This window comes from Somniosus microcephalus, chromosome 17, assembly GCF_052327205.1.
Source record: "Somniosus microcephalus isolate GS21.2 chromosome 17, FLI_Smic_1.0, whole genome shotgun sequence".
NCBI lineage: Eukaryota > Metazoa > Chordata > Chondrichthyes > Squaliformes > Somniosidae > Somniosus > Somniosus microcephalus.
The window spans coordinates 88,334,446-88,349,347 of record NC_141003.1 but is presented as its reverse complement, the minus strand read 5'-3'; the positions used below and the strand labels follow the sequence as shown (position 1 = coordinate 88,349,347).

Here is a 14,902-nt window from a genome sequence, read left to right as displayed (position 1 = left end):
TATTGTAAAAATTCTCATTTTGCATCATGCGTGTGCAAACACACACAAATCTCATTTATAAATTACTTTTACATCTGTATAAATATATTACGTAGAATTACATCAAGTGTACGGCACAGAAACAGGCCATTCGGCCCCACTACTCCGTGCCGGTGTTTCTGCTCCACACCAGCCTCCCTCCCGCCCCTCTTCATCTCACCCCATCACCAGATCCTTCTATTCCTTTCTCCCTCATGTATTTATCTCTTAACTATTTTCTCTCAATACAACTGTACCTCTTCACTTCACTGCTCTCGCTTTCACCCCTTGCCTCTTCCTTCTGCCAGTTTCCCTATGGACCCAGACTGCACCAACTAGCCAATCTGATCCAGCTACACGATGAAGAGTACGGCTGCTGCTCACCTTTGAAGCTAAGGACTTTAGCTTCCCTAGCAAAGAAGGTTTATTGGAATAGACGATGTCATCTTCATTATCTTCTCCTTCCATTATCGCGCAGCTGTCAGCTGCAGGAAGTTCCACTTCCCTCGAGTTAGCATTCATAACCAACCTAGAGTACTTGTACTCCAGCCTAAAAGGCAAATGAAAGACCAGGCTGAGAAAATGAGAGGTGGGAGGGGGGGGGGGGGGGAAACTTGCACAAATATTTTGGTTGCAGGATTAATAAGGTGGTTTCCCCGTTAATGTAAACCATTTCAAAGTGCTGATCTCACGCCCATGCAACACTTTAGCAATGCAGCAGATTGCTCAATGGAGGACTCCAGGTTTGGCCAGCAAGGATCTCTATTGCAGCTATCAGATCTTTCCTCCTTTCAGACATTCCTGTTTTAGAGGCAAGATCACCCCGTCTAAGAATATACGGCAACGTTTACAGAAACAGAAACATTCAGCACTAAACTAAATTCACCATTTTGACTTAAATTGCACGTCACGGTGCAACTCAACTTAATCCTTTTAAAAGCAAAAAGCAAAGGGCGAAATTCAGCGGGAGGTTAATGGCGGCGGTAGCTGGTTGCGCCCCCTGACCTATCGCCAGACGATATGTCCGACTGCAGCAGCGCTACTTAAAGGGCAGGTGTCGGGCGGCCATTTTTTTTTGGCCGACTGCCAGCACCTGCCCCCGTCCCCTTTAGTCTGCGTGGTGCCGGCCGTGATCGCTCAGCCCGGCGCTCCTCCTCGAGTGCCGAGCTGTTTTCCTGGCAGCCCGCTCCCCAGTGGTCTGGCAGGGCCCCGGTGCGTGCAGCGCTAGGCCCCTCCCCTTTAATCAGGGGAGGGAGGTCTGCAATGACGCGACGCGATGTGCCGACATGCGTGGCGCTGTTGCACGTAGCGCCACGAAATTCACTGGTAGTGCTCCAGGAAGGAGGGGGACGCTTCCAGTAGCCCCGCCTCCTGCTTGGGGTGTTACCACTGAATTTACAGCACAGGGGTGCTAACTTTTTCCCAATCACAAGTATAAGATGGAAGCCCTAGAGGAGTATAGAAAGTGCAGGGGGGTACTTAAAAAAGAAATTAGGAGAGTGAAGAGGGGGCATGAAAAAATACTGGCGGGCAAAATAAAGGAAAATCCCAAGATGTTTTATAAGTATATTAAGGGCAAGAGGATAACCAGGGAAAGAGTAGGGCCCATTAGGGACCAAAGTGGCAAACTGTGTGTAGAGCCGGAAGATGTAGGTGAGGTTTTAAATGAATATTTTGCATCTGTGTTCACTATGGAGAAGGACGATGTAGGCATAGAAATCAGGCAGGGGGATTGTGATATACTTGAACAAATTAGTATCGAGAGGGAGGAGGTACTAGCGGTTTTGCGGGCTTAAAAGTGGATAAATCCCCAGGCCCTGACAGGGTGTATCCCAGGATGCTGTGTAAGGCAGGGGAGGAGATTGCAGGGGCTCTGACACAAATTTTCAGAACCTCTCTGGCCACAGGGGAGGTGCCAGAGGACTGGAGAACAGCTAACATAGTATCATTGTTCAAGAAGGGTAGTAGGGATAAACCAGGGAATTACAGGCCAGTGAGCCTAACATCAGTGGTAGGGAAATTATTGGAAAAAATTCTGAGGGACAGAATTAGTCTCCACTTGGAGAGGCAGGGATTAATCAGGGATAGTCAGCGTGGCTTTGTCAAGGGGAGATTATGTCTAACCAATTTGATTGAATTTTTCAAGGGGGTGACTAGGTGTGTGGATGAGGGTAGTGCAGTTGATGTAGTCTACATGGACTTCAGTAGGACTTTTGACAAAGTCCCACATGGGAGACTGGTCAAGAAGGGAAGAGCCCATGGGATCCAGGGCAATTTGGCACATTGGATCCAAAATTGGCTTAGTGGCAGGAGGCAGAGGGTGATGGTCGAAGGTTATTTTTATGACTGGAAGCCTGTGTTCAGTGGTGTACCGCAGGGATCAGTGCTGGGTTCTTTGCTGTTTGTAGTGTACATTAATGATTTAGATATGAATGTAGGATGTACAATCAGTAAGTTCGCAGGTGACACGAAAATTGGTGGAGTGGTAAATAGCGAGGAGGGAAGCCTCAGGTTACAGGACGATATAGACGGAATGGTTAGATGGGCAGAACAGTGGCAAATGGAATTTAACCCTGAAAAGTGTGAGGTGATGCATTTTGGGAGAACTAACAAGGCAAGGGAATACACAATGAATGGTAGGATCCTAGGAAGGACAGAGGATCAGAGGGACCTTGGTGTGCATGTACATAGATCCCCGAAGGCAGCAGGACAGGTAGATAAGGTGGTTAAAAAGGCATATGGGATACTTGCTTTCATTAGCCGAGGCATAGAATATAAGAGCAGGGAGGTTATGATGGAGCTGTACAAAACGCTAGTTAGGCCACAGCTGGAATACTGTGTGCAGTTCTGGTCACCACACTATAGGAGGGATGTGATTGCATTGGAGAGGGTGCAGAGGAAATTCACCAGGATGTTACCTGGGCTGGAGCGCTTCAGCTATGAAGAGAGACTGGACAGGCTGGGGTGGTTTTCCTTAGAGCAGAGAAGGCTGAGGGGGGACCAGATTGAGGTGTACAAAATTATGAGGGGCATAAATAGGGTAGATAGAAAGGAACTTTTCCCCTTAGTAGAGGGGTCAATAACCAGGGGGCATAGTTTCAAGGTAAGGGGCAGGAGGTTTGGAGGGGATTTGAGGAAAAACTTTTTCACCCAGAGGGTGGTTGGAATCTGGAACTCACTGCCTGAAAGGGTGGTAGAGGCAGGAACCCTCACAACATTCAAGAAGCATTTAGATGAGCACTTGAAACGCCATAGCATACAAGGCTACGGACCAAGTGCTGGAAAATGGGATTAGAATAGATGGAGCTTGATGGCCGGCGTGGACACGATGGGCCGAAGGGCCTCTTTCTGTGCTGTATAACTCTATGACTCTATGAACATCTGCACATATCCCCACCCACCCCCACCCTTTTAGCCATTTGTGCAATAATTTTGTGCTCAAACGTGTGTTGTGTGTCCAGCCAAAAGACAAGAACCCTGAACTCATCGTACACACTAGCAGTTTTGTAAATTAAGGAAATTGATCATGCTTTGAAAATGGCAAATTGTAAGTTCTGGATTGTAGAGCTAGGATCCTATTGTGTTCAACATTAATGTTATACTTTATTTTGCCATCGCTGCTCCCAAATAGAATATCAGGTGCCAGGCATCTGGTTTGTCCCCTCAATGTGAAAAGGACCCCCCAGAACAAATCCTGCTCTGCCACTCAATGCCCCCTCTGAGCAATGACACTGCTCACTGCACCGGCACTTAACCAGATTAGCGATACTAAAACATTATGGTTAAAATAGTGGTGTTTCTGCTTTTGCAAATGCAACTACTTATTAGATTTAAAACTTTATTTTACTTGTACTTGCGATCAAAATAGTTACTTGTAATTGTTTCTGACTGAAGGACAACGGTCCCGTGTAACCAGACCAATCACTCAAAATTCTGCCTATGTGAAAATGCACATTTGACTAATCCTGAAGCTCAAGTAGACTCCATTTGCAATCGATGTGGTTGATCCAGATTTATGGAATCTTGCCCAAACCAAAAACCACTAACACAAATAGCTTTGTCAATTTAATCAAAGCGCCGCATGCGCTCCTCTGCACCACTCTGCAGCCCTCTCCGACTCTGGGTTCAATATTTGAAATGTTCTGCAATGACTTCGCAATTGGAGATGTGAAGTGTTTTTCCCCCAGCAAGGTCTTTCAACATCTCAACCTTGTGGCTCGACACACAATCAGTCTGATTAGTTGTGACATATTCCAATCAAATCAGTTCTGCAGAGATCGGTCGACTACAGGAAACTCTCGATTTACCGGCACCTAAATAACCGGAAATCTCTGTTAACCGGCAAAATTCAGTAGGTTCAGGTAAGTTTTACTTCATATTAGTGGCCGTTCCTGGATCTGTGGCTGTGTAACCGGGGTTCCTACACATGTTGCTAAGCAACAGGGAAGCCTGGATTTGTTGCTGTGTACGGGGCTCTCGTACCTTTTACTATACCTCTCTGTAATCCGGACTTTTTGATAAACCGGCACCACGCCGGTCCCGTATAAAAAAGAGTTTCCTGTATATTGTGCTTCTACAAGTCAAACCATACACATGATTGCCCAAATGTTAGTTTTGAAAATTACTACAAAAAAGGGACAAGCTTAATACCCTTTCCTGATTCCTAAATATTCTTATGCAAAACTTAGTAAATGATTACATCTTCCTAGAAATAAAGTATTCAATAACATCTAATAATTGCCACCATTCAGTTCTATACACATTCACCTCATCTGGTGGGCACTTACTTCTTGTTCTTTTTCCAGAAATAGCAGGTTAAGATTACCAGCAGGACGGCAGTGAAAGCTCCGATTCCTACAACAACTTTCAGCCAAAAATCTATCATTTCACAATTGGCTATGCTTTTTGCAGGAAGAGATACGCCTTTAATGCAGACTTTCGGCTCCCTCCACACAAACGTGGTTTCCTTTAAATGAGAAATAAGTTATTATTTTTTACAGTTATAACGGTTGCAGGAAAATGTCAGATTGCCGGCCACAGGTGGTCTATCTTCCTCACTCTTGAAAAATGCATTTCGACCCCCGTCAAAATAAGAATTTATAACAAGAGATCGTCATTCCAGGGCATCTAACTTCCTTCGGTTCAAGTTTTGAATGAATGCGCTGAAGATTGTTGTGTGCAGAGGCTGAGCTACGAGGGAATCAAGAACCATTATACGTAACGCACCAGGAAGATGGTCACCAGGGTACCCGAGTAATGTTGCACCCAGATCCTAGAAAACATACGACGATTGCAGAGTCATTCTCCTTGATAGGCACTTGATGGAAAAACTTTAGGTGCCAATGTCAGGTTAAACAGCAGTAGTTTGCACAGAGAACACATATTTCACACAATGAAGCGTGCAGTTCTAGTCACCACATTTCAGGAAGAATGTGATCGCGCTAGAGAGGGTACAGAGGAGATTTACGAGGATGTTGCCCGGGCTGGGGAATTTTAGCTATGAGGAAAGATTGGATAGGCTGGGGTTGTTTTCTTTGGAACAGAGGAGGCTGAGGGGAGATTTAATTGAGGTGTATAAAATTATGAGGGGCCTAGATAGAGTGGATAGGAAGGACCTATTTCCCTTAGCAGAGGGGTCAATAACCAGGGGGCATAGATTTAAAGTAATTGGTGGAAGGATTAGAGGGGGGTTGAGGAGAACTGTCTTCACCCAGAGGGTGGTGGGGTCTGGAACTCACTGCTTGAAAGGGTGGTAGAGGCAGAAACCCTCATCACATTTAAAAAGTACTTGGATATGCACTTGAGGTGCCGTAACCTACAGGGCTACGGACCAAGAGCTGGAAAGTGGGATTAGGCTGGAGAGCTCTTTGTCGGCCGGCACAGACACGATGGGTCGAACGGCCTCCTTCTGTGCCGTAAATTTCTATGGTTCTACGTCACATGTGGGACTCCCTTATCTCTGGAAGATCACAGTTTTTGAGGTTGACCACAGCAAGTATGTCCCATCACTGAGGGTAAGTGCCTGAGTAATCAGAGGGAAGCTGACACTCTTCAATGTCTCTTTCAGGATGAAACAGATCCAAGACCCACTGGATCCCCCTCCCTTACCACTAGAAAATATAGGGAGCAAAATCCTGAATCTGCTGTGGTTATCATGCTGAACAACATCTGCAGTTTGCAGGAAAGACGAGAGAGAATTACATGAATATAAGTCATTCGGCTGTGAAGCACGTTGGGATTTCCGGAGGTCGGGAATGGCGCTGTAGAAATGCAAAGTCTTTCTTTTGCGAATTAAACAGACTCTGCCTTGCACGTGACACAATCAGGAAACCACTCCTCAATCACAGGGCAGAGGAGGGATGATACAGAACCGCTGCACAATGCCCCTCAATCACACCCAACAAGGTGTAGTGCGTCATGCAGAGCCTTGTTCAGAGTTAGAAGCACTGAGTGTACTGCGGAAATAGGCGACAGCAAAGAGGGCCGTTGTGTGCGTCGATCATCAAGAGGGATGCATGCCATCCAAATAAGAATAAGAGGAAACTTACTAAAGTAGGTCTCAGTGGGCTAATATTAAAAGGTGCATAAAGTATCAGATTAAAATTACATCAATGTATTAGCAAAAGTAAAACTTCTGAATTAAAGTGAAGAAACACAAAAGAGCTGATGTTGGACTACAGGAAAGAAAACCAAACACCAAAGCATTGCAATGGTAACAAGTGAACCTTTTCCTCTGTGGGAAAAGATACCGACACCTTGAACCACATAATAACCCAGTAGAATACAAGTCAGAGAAAGTTATGATCAAACTGTGCCGTGCATGGTCAGATCGCACCTGGAGCGTTGCACCCGGTTTTAGACTCCAAGAAACAAGAAAGACCATCAACCAGAGCAGAGAAGAGCCACGAGGCCGATCGCTCGTATCGGGGTCCCGAGTCATGAGGAGAGAATCGGGGTTTTCAATGTGGAAAGGAGGTTTCTAAGGGTCAATCTTAGCAGTAAAAGGTATGGGAAAGGTTAACCCAGAACACTATAAAATAAACAGTGGGAGTACAACAAAGGGACACAGACCCAAACTACTATTAAATGGTAACTTTAGGACTGATATTGTGAGGGTCTTCTTCATGAAGCGAGAGATCGACACTTGGACTGGACTTCCAGCCAGTGTGCTGGAGGCAGAAACCCTGCAATCATTTAGGAAACAAACAGCTTCAGCAATGTGGCCCCCCATTGCAGAGGTGGGGGGGGGAAACGTTGCAGTGTTGTTTTGGATGAACTAGGATGGGTTGAGGAGCCTTCCTCCTCATCAGCAAGTATCTTATGATCTTGTGAACAGAAGAAGAAAAACTAAGAACATAAGAAATAGGAGCAGGGGTCAGCCATTCGGCCCCTCAAGCCTGCTCCGCCATTCAATAAGATCATGGCTGATCATCGACCTCAACTCCACTTTCTTGCCCGATCCCCATATCCCTCGATTCCCCTCGAGTCCAAACATCAATCGATCTCAGCCTTGAATATACTCAACGACTGAGCGTCCACAGCCCTCTGGGGTAGAGAATTCCAAAGATTCACCACCCTCTGAGTGAAGAAATTCCTCCTCATCTCAGTCCTGAATGGCCGACCCCTTACTCTGAGACTGTGACCACACGGACTGCAGCGGTTCAAGAAGACAGCTCACCACCACCTTCTCGAGGGCAGTTAGGGATGGGCAATAAATGCCGGCCTTGCCAGCGACGCCCACATCCCGTGAAGGGTGTTGGGTTTCAGGTGCTGTTATTAATTGGGTTTCCAGCAGAGGGAGCCTCTGTCTGGAGGTAACGCTGTGGTTCATTTGTTACAATTTCAAAAACAAAACCTAACTAAAACGGTGCCATCATAGCAGAAACGCTTTTTAACGAAGCTCTAAGGAGGCTCTTAAAGAAGAAGTGTGACGTGGAGAGGTGCAGGGCTTTATGAGAGGGAATTGCAGATCATGGGGCTTAGGTGGCTGAAAGCACAGCTGCCGAAGGTGAGGTGAAGGGAGGGGGAATATACCCGCCCCCCACCCCCCCGAATCTGAGGAAAGGAGAGTTTGGGAGGGTTGCAATGCTGGAGGGACAGTACAGAGATAGGGAGGGGGCAAAGTCATGGAGGGATTTAAATACAAGAATGAAAATTGTAAATTTGAGGCCTTGGAGACCGGGAGCCAATACAGGTCAATGAGGATGTGGGTAGAAACACAGAAACATAGAAGATAGGAGCAGAGTAGGCCATTCGGCCCCTCGAGCCCACTCCGCCATTTAAGGAGATCATGGCTGATCATCCAAATTCAGTACCCGGTCCCTGCTTTCTCTCCATATCCCTTGATCCCTTTAGAAACATAGAAAATTGGGAGAGGTTATGATGATGAAAGTAGGCAGTCTCGATGATGGAGACAGTATGGGATCTGAAGCTCTGGTCAGGGTTGAACACAAGGCCTTGTTTGCAAACAGCCTGAGACACTGGTTAAAGAGGGAAATAGAGTATGTGGTGAGGGTCCATAGTTTTGTTGTGGGTGCTGAAGATGATGCCAATGTTTAGCAGGAGGAAATTTCAACAACTTATTTTTATAGAGTGCCTTTAACATAGGGAAAAATGTACCAAGTTGCTTCACAGAAATGCTACTAACTCAAAAACAGAAAAATACAGAAACCGATTAGCTTGTGGACCTCTTGGGGCCAATACAATTCAAACTGAATTTCGCATGAACACTGGGGTGGATTGATGGTTACCTGGCCAAGATTATCCCAAATTGGTCAAGGCTCTGAAACAGATGGAATCCACAGGGGATTTCTCGTCTCCTTTCTCATGGGATGAAAGAATGTTCCTACTGTACATGAAGGTTCAACAAAGGAAGTTTCCTCTCCTAGATGTTAGCTATACTGATTCACATTTAAGAATTTATGTTGGTATATCCTAGACCACTCAAGAGCGAATTTGTGGGACACGTCTGCTGTTCTCTATATACATTCTGCTAAATGCAATAGCTACTTAGGTCTAAGTTGCATGCTAAGGTTTTAAATCTGACATTTTAATCATTAATTATAACTAGACTCTTTAATAATGTAAAATATCTGGGAAACATGCCATAACATACAAACATTTAATCTTGCTCAAACGAACTTTGATTCATGTTAATGATCTCGCGTTCCGCCATCTCCTCCGGCATACCTGATTGCCACCTTTGCAAGCTCCTTCAATTTCATGAAAGTCTTCCGCTGTACACAGTGGGCAAGTCTCCGCGCTCTCCCACAGGAAGAGGAACGTGCAGCCATCACACGTTCCCCCTGGACAGCCACTGGTTCAGAAAGCCAAGTGTTAGTCAGACAAAACAGTGCATACATTAAAGAAAGCTGCGAGCGTTTTGGTAATCTTCATGTTTACTAAAGTCACCCTACAACCAGCAGGTATAAAATGGAGAAACAGAATCCTTGGAACAAAGCAATCACACTGGTGTAGTCGGAGATGCTCAAGAGTTTTCAATTAAAAAAAAAAATTCATCCTTCAGCAGTTGAAAATAAAATCCTAAAAGTGGCCGATTATCAAGTTTGGTAGTAAGGCACATTATTAAGCAGAAGCTTTACTCTGTATCTGGTTCCTAGCCCTTCTGACTTGAAGATCTTCAACACATACATGCCAACTGGCTGCTATTCACACACAGGTTTTCAGGGCTCAGTCAGTATGACAGTATTTGTTGACAACAATCAGACCAGCCCCTTCCTCCTCGGTCCCAAATGCTGCAGTGAATGGAGAGGCTGGACCTCTCTCCCCTCAACACTGCTCCTGCCACTAATGGAAGGGTTCTGGATACTCTGTAATGTGGGTGGGAATTCTCACGGAATCAGGACCTCCCATCTGAAGTGTACAGTCGCCAGAATCACTTCCTTTGGTACGATAGCAAAATACTGCAGATGTTGGAAATCCTTTGGTGATAGGAACAGTACGGAGGCGAAATGGAGCCAGCCAGCTCAGTCATGGGAGAACTCGGGTAGGAGCGGGACTGAGGGAAAGAGGGAAATGGCTGTCAATGGAAGGAAGAGGGGAGGAGGAAATGGATAGCAATGAAGGCGAGAGGGAATCTAGCAGAACCTGGGAGCAATGTCTTGGTTGAGGGAAGAAGAGTGCCCTAAGCATTGGGGAGGGTTATGGGGGGGCGAGAGAGAGAGAGAGAGAGAGAGAGAGAGAGAGGCAGAGAACAAGAGAGAGAGACGGGGAGCGAGAGAGAGAGACAGGGAGCGAGAGAGAAAGAGACGGGGAGCGAGAGAGAGACGGGGAGCGAGAGAGAGACGGGGAGCGAGAGAGAGAGACAGACGGGGAGCGAGAGAGAGACGGAGCGAGAGAGAGAGAGAGACTGGGAGCGAGAGACGGGGAGCGAGAGAGACGGACGGGGAGCGAGAGAGAGAGACGGGGAGCGAGAGAGAGAGACGGGGAGCGAGAGAGAGAGACGGGGAGCGAGAGAGAGAGACGGGGAGCGAGAGAGAGAGACGGGGAGCGAGAGAGAGAGACGGGGAGCGAGAGAGAGAGACGGGGAGCGAGAGAGAGAGACGGGGAGCGAGAGAGAGAGACGGGGAGCGAGAGAGAGAGACGGGGAGCGAGAGAGAGAGACGGGGAGCGAGAGAGAGAGACGGGGAGCGAGAGAGAGAGACGGGGAGCGAGAGAGAGAGACGGGGAGCGAGAGAGAGAGACGGGGAGCGAGAGAGAGAGACGGGGAGCGAGAGAGAGAGACGGGGAGCGAGAGAGAGAGACGGGGAGCGAGAGAGAGAGACGGGGAGCGAGAGAGAGACGGGGAGCGAGAGAGAGACGGGGAGCGAGAGAGAGACGGGGAGCGAGAGAGAGAGAGACGGGGAGCGAGAGAGAGAGACGGGGAGCGAGAGAGAGAGACGGGGAGCGAGAGAGAGAGACGGGGAGCGAGAGAGAGACAGGAAGTGAGAGAGAGAGAGAAACGGACGGAGAGAGAGATTGGGAGCGAGAGAGAGAGACTGGGAGCGAGAGAGTGAGAATAGGTTCTTCAATTTCTCATTATTAGAAAGCAGCAATTTCAGTGCGGGTATGTGAACTGATATATAGGTACTTTCGCAATACAAGTAGTTTTGTAGTAGAATCATAGAATGGTTACAGCACAGAAGGAGACCATTCGGCCCGTCGAGCCCATGCCGGCTCTCTGCAAGAGCACTTCAGTTAGTCCCACTCCCCCACCCTTTCCCCGTAGCCCTGCAATTTTTTTTCCTTCAGGTACTTATCCAACTCCCTTTTGAAAGCCACGATTGAATCTGCCTCCACCACCCTCACAGTGAATTCCAGATCCCAACCACTCGCTACGTAAAAAAGTTTTTCCTCATGTCGCCTTTGGATCTTCTGCCAATCACCTTAAATCTGTGTCCTCTGGTTCTTGACCCTTCCGCCAATGTATTAACAGTACACTACATCATTAAATAGATGTAACATTTAGCAGTCACAGTAAGTACCTTGGTACGGAAATCTCTCCCTGCCCAGACTTTCCTGGATTACATCTCATTGTTACGACTGTTCCACGCCCATTTTCACATGAAGTTGTTGACAGTGATGACCTGCAGTAATGGGATAACAATGGCTATCAAAGTTCAGCTCAAAGTCCCGGGTGAAATTGTTGGGCAGTCTTAACCTGGTTCAGAGTTGGCACAAGCACGCCGCACAAAACAGTCTCATACCGAGTGTGGGAAACGGAATAATTCTCGCTCTGCAGTAAACAATATCGACAGAGGTTGGGATTCAGGTGCATATTTGGATCAGAGAACACAAGGATTAGCGTGCGTGCGGATTGGTTGAGCTTGCAGAGGTTGATTATGACAGTGAGTTGAAAAAGTCCTCTATCTGGCAATAATCACATTGCTCCACCTAGATACATACAGAAATTCACCAAAATACAATCAAAAGTGAATCGCCTCATACATTGACCCGGAATTTGCGCTGGGTAATAACAGCAAGAGAACAGCATTCGGTGTTATTTTACCCCTCTGAAACCGACCGCAACTTCAGGATGTAGCGCGAGCGCATCCCAACGTGGAAATCCTGAAGTCGCAGTCAGTCCTTCACTGCTCCGACACTGGCTGCGCTGTGGATCACCTCCCCACCCCCCACCTAGCCACAGAGCTGCCAATCAGTGTAATCAGTGAAATTGATGAAAACTTGGTCTTTTCCGCAGTAATATCGCTGTTAAACACCCCATTAAAAGTTAGACCCTTTTGGATTAGGTGTAACTGGGAATTTAATAGCGTATTGACTGCTAAACAAACATTATGATCCTGAAAAACTAATGTTAATGGATAAATTTGACACGCCATAAATTATGATAAAGATTAACATTTTTAAGAAACTTTAAAAAAAAATGTAATTTGTTCATCTTTATTTCAGGTTTACCTTTTCCCCGTGTGAGAGCCCCAATCTTTGTTTTGCTCTCTAACATTTTTTAAAAGTTAGAATAAAAGGAGCTTCTTCACTTCCTGGTTCCCGGTCTGTGAGAACTCTGCGGTGTGATTGGCTGCTCACACAGCTTGTTGACGTCACAGCAGCTCGCGTTAGGGATTCCCCATTAACTCACACTGATCTCAACTGAACGTCGGAAAAGCTGAACTTCTCGCCACAGAGATCGCTTACTTCGAGGCCAGCGGCGAGCGCCTTTGCTTCGCGGCTGACTGCAAAATACGGGCCAGTATTATTAACTTATACCCTCTTCTTTACATTCCTTTCAATGCCTTTGAATAGACAAACTACTCCCAGGCTGTTGCCAATACCATTCAGTAAGCAGCCAATACTAGCCAAATAAACATAAGCCATCTTCCTGTTGTTCCTCTCCAAGCACTTAACCCTTGTTCTGTTACCGGCGATCAGAAGGGCACTGACATGAATCTTGTCATTCATGTGGAAATGACTTATGAAGTAATACTGGGCGGCCTGCTGGTGGCGCTGTCCAGGGAGAGTATAAATACTCGGGCATGGGCCCAGCTTGCTCAGGACATTCTTTAACAGGAACTAGTGAAGGACACAACTGGATCTCCATGTTGAAAAACAGTTGATTAAAGGCTTGTTTAATACACAGGCCAAGTGCCTAGTAGTTTTCTTACGTGGGGGAAATCATAGACATGATTGTGTTCCATTTCCCCCACCCAAACCGCACGGAATAAATAGCACTCCCATTTCCCACTTACATGTAGAAGAAATTTATGTCAGGTATACGGTTTGTGGAAGCAGGGAAATGATCTGGTCTTGCAGTAATATTCTGCACTGATATTTCAACACTTGCTCCTGGCAAAACACAAGAAAATCAATAAGTTTCAGAACAAAACATTTTAGCACGAAGTATAAATGGCTGAGATAATCAGCTTCCTCATATGCTCATTTATTACAAACGCCTTGCCAATCAGCAACTGAGACTGTGACGTAACGTTAGCAAAGACCTCCAACACCAGAAAGCTTTCTCCTACTAGCCAATAGCAGTATTGATAGAGATTGTACAGAATCCCAAAGATTCCTGCTTCTAACTTGACAACTTCATATAGAATATTGACATTTTTCTAACTAGTTCAGAACAAAAAAAGCAGTTGTTTTTTTAAAGAAAAGATTGGCCCGGATTTTGCAGTAAAAATAATGGTGGGGCTATCAGCGCTCACCATTTCTAACAAATAAATCAGACAGCAACTTCTATAATCCTGTCATTCTGGCAACTGCACGTGCGCAGTTAAACGCGGAAATCAGGAAGTTGCTGTCCCACGTTGTCCTGCTCCTCCAGAAACTTTGCTATAGTGGTATCTCAGAGAGAGACTCAGCGTTGAAACACATGGAATGGCAGGAAGTAGCTGTACTGACGTGATAGATACCCACTAAACTCGCCAGAAAATGTTAGGGCTTGTCCATTCCAGTGTAAGTGAACCGTTAACCCCGTGATAAGTCTTAATTACTGCCACCCCATGATAAGTCTTAATTACTGCCAAACAACCTCTCTGGCACTGAAAATTAACTTTCACAAGTGTGGAGTCTCATTCCTTCAGATTTTAATTATTGTTGGAGATATTTTAAAAATTAAAAATTTTAATAATTTTCTTTTAACTTTTTGTTTCTTTTATCTCTCTCTCTCTATCCCATATTTCTTTCCCTCTCTTTATTTCACTTTCTGTACATGATTTGGCATTCAATTAATTATTCTAACTTACACTTCCTGGTTTAGACTCTGCGTGCCTCAGTAAGGATTCTTCAAGTGGAGATGTGGTAGAAGATCAGCCTTGATCTTATTGAATGGCGGAGCAGGCTCGAGGGGCCAAATGGCCTACTCCTGCTCCTATTTCTTATGTTCTTATGATTGGTTAAGGAGACACACAGTTGCTTGTCCTGTTCACACAGGTCCCAGATCCCCTGTAGGGGGCGCCGCGCTGTTTCGAATTTTTAATCACCTCAAGTTCCAGTGCAAAAGGCCACAGAAACTCCGTGGGCGAGTGCAAGTGATAAACGGCTAGCATCGTTCAAATGCTACTGACCGCAAAATCCGGGCCATTCATTTTTCACTTTTTACAACTAAATAACTTGGTTTTCCACTGCACCATTGACATCCAGGTACAGTTTACAGTTATATCTAAAGCTGCATTTCTAACTTGATCTTTTCCAAGTCATTTAAATAATTTGTCTCATAAACTTAGTAAGAAATACTTTGAACTTTCTTCAATTTGATATATTCACTAAAGGAGCTTTACAAATCCATTGGAAGAACAAGTTGGAGCCTACACACAATTCTTTTTTGTTGTTGCATATTTTGCAATCCCAATTGGCTGCATTATTTTTAGGCTGAGATTGGACAGTTACTACATGCAATCCAGACAGACGCTGGCTAGAGTCGTGT

At 45.8% G+C, this 14,902-nt stretch overlaps 1 protein-coding gene across 1 annotated transcript in view; it reads right to left on the bottom strand.

Moving 5' to 3' along the window:
• The window catches only part of elapor2b (endosome-lysosome associated apoptosis and autophagy regulator family member 2b), a 153,116-nt gene that overhangs the window by 6,008 nt on the left and 132,206 nt on the right, over positions 1 to 14,902 (bottom strand). The window contains exons 16-20 of the mRNA XM_086010868.1: positions 13,221 to 13,317; positions 11,502 to 11,603; positions 9,208 to 9,334; positions 4,806 to 4,984; positions 403 to 568 (exon numbers count right to left, since the gene is read on the bottom strand). Of these exons, the coding sequence (XP_085866994.1) occupies positions 403 to 568; positions 4,806 to 4,984; positions 9,208 to 9,334; positions 11,502 to 11,603; positions 13,221 to 13,317 (671 nt within the window). The remainder of the gene's footprint in view (positions 1 to 402; positions 569 to 4,805; positions 4,985 to 9,207; positions 9,335 to 11,501; positions 11,604 to 13,220; positions 13,318 to 14,902) is intronic.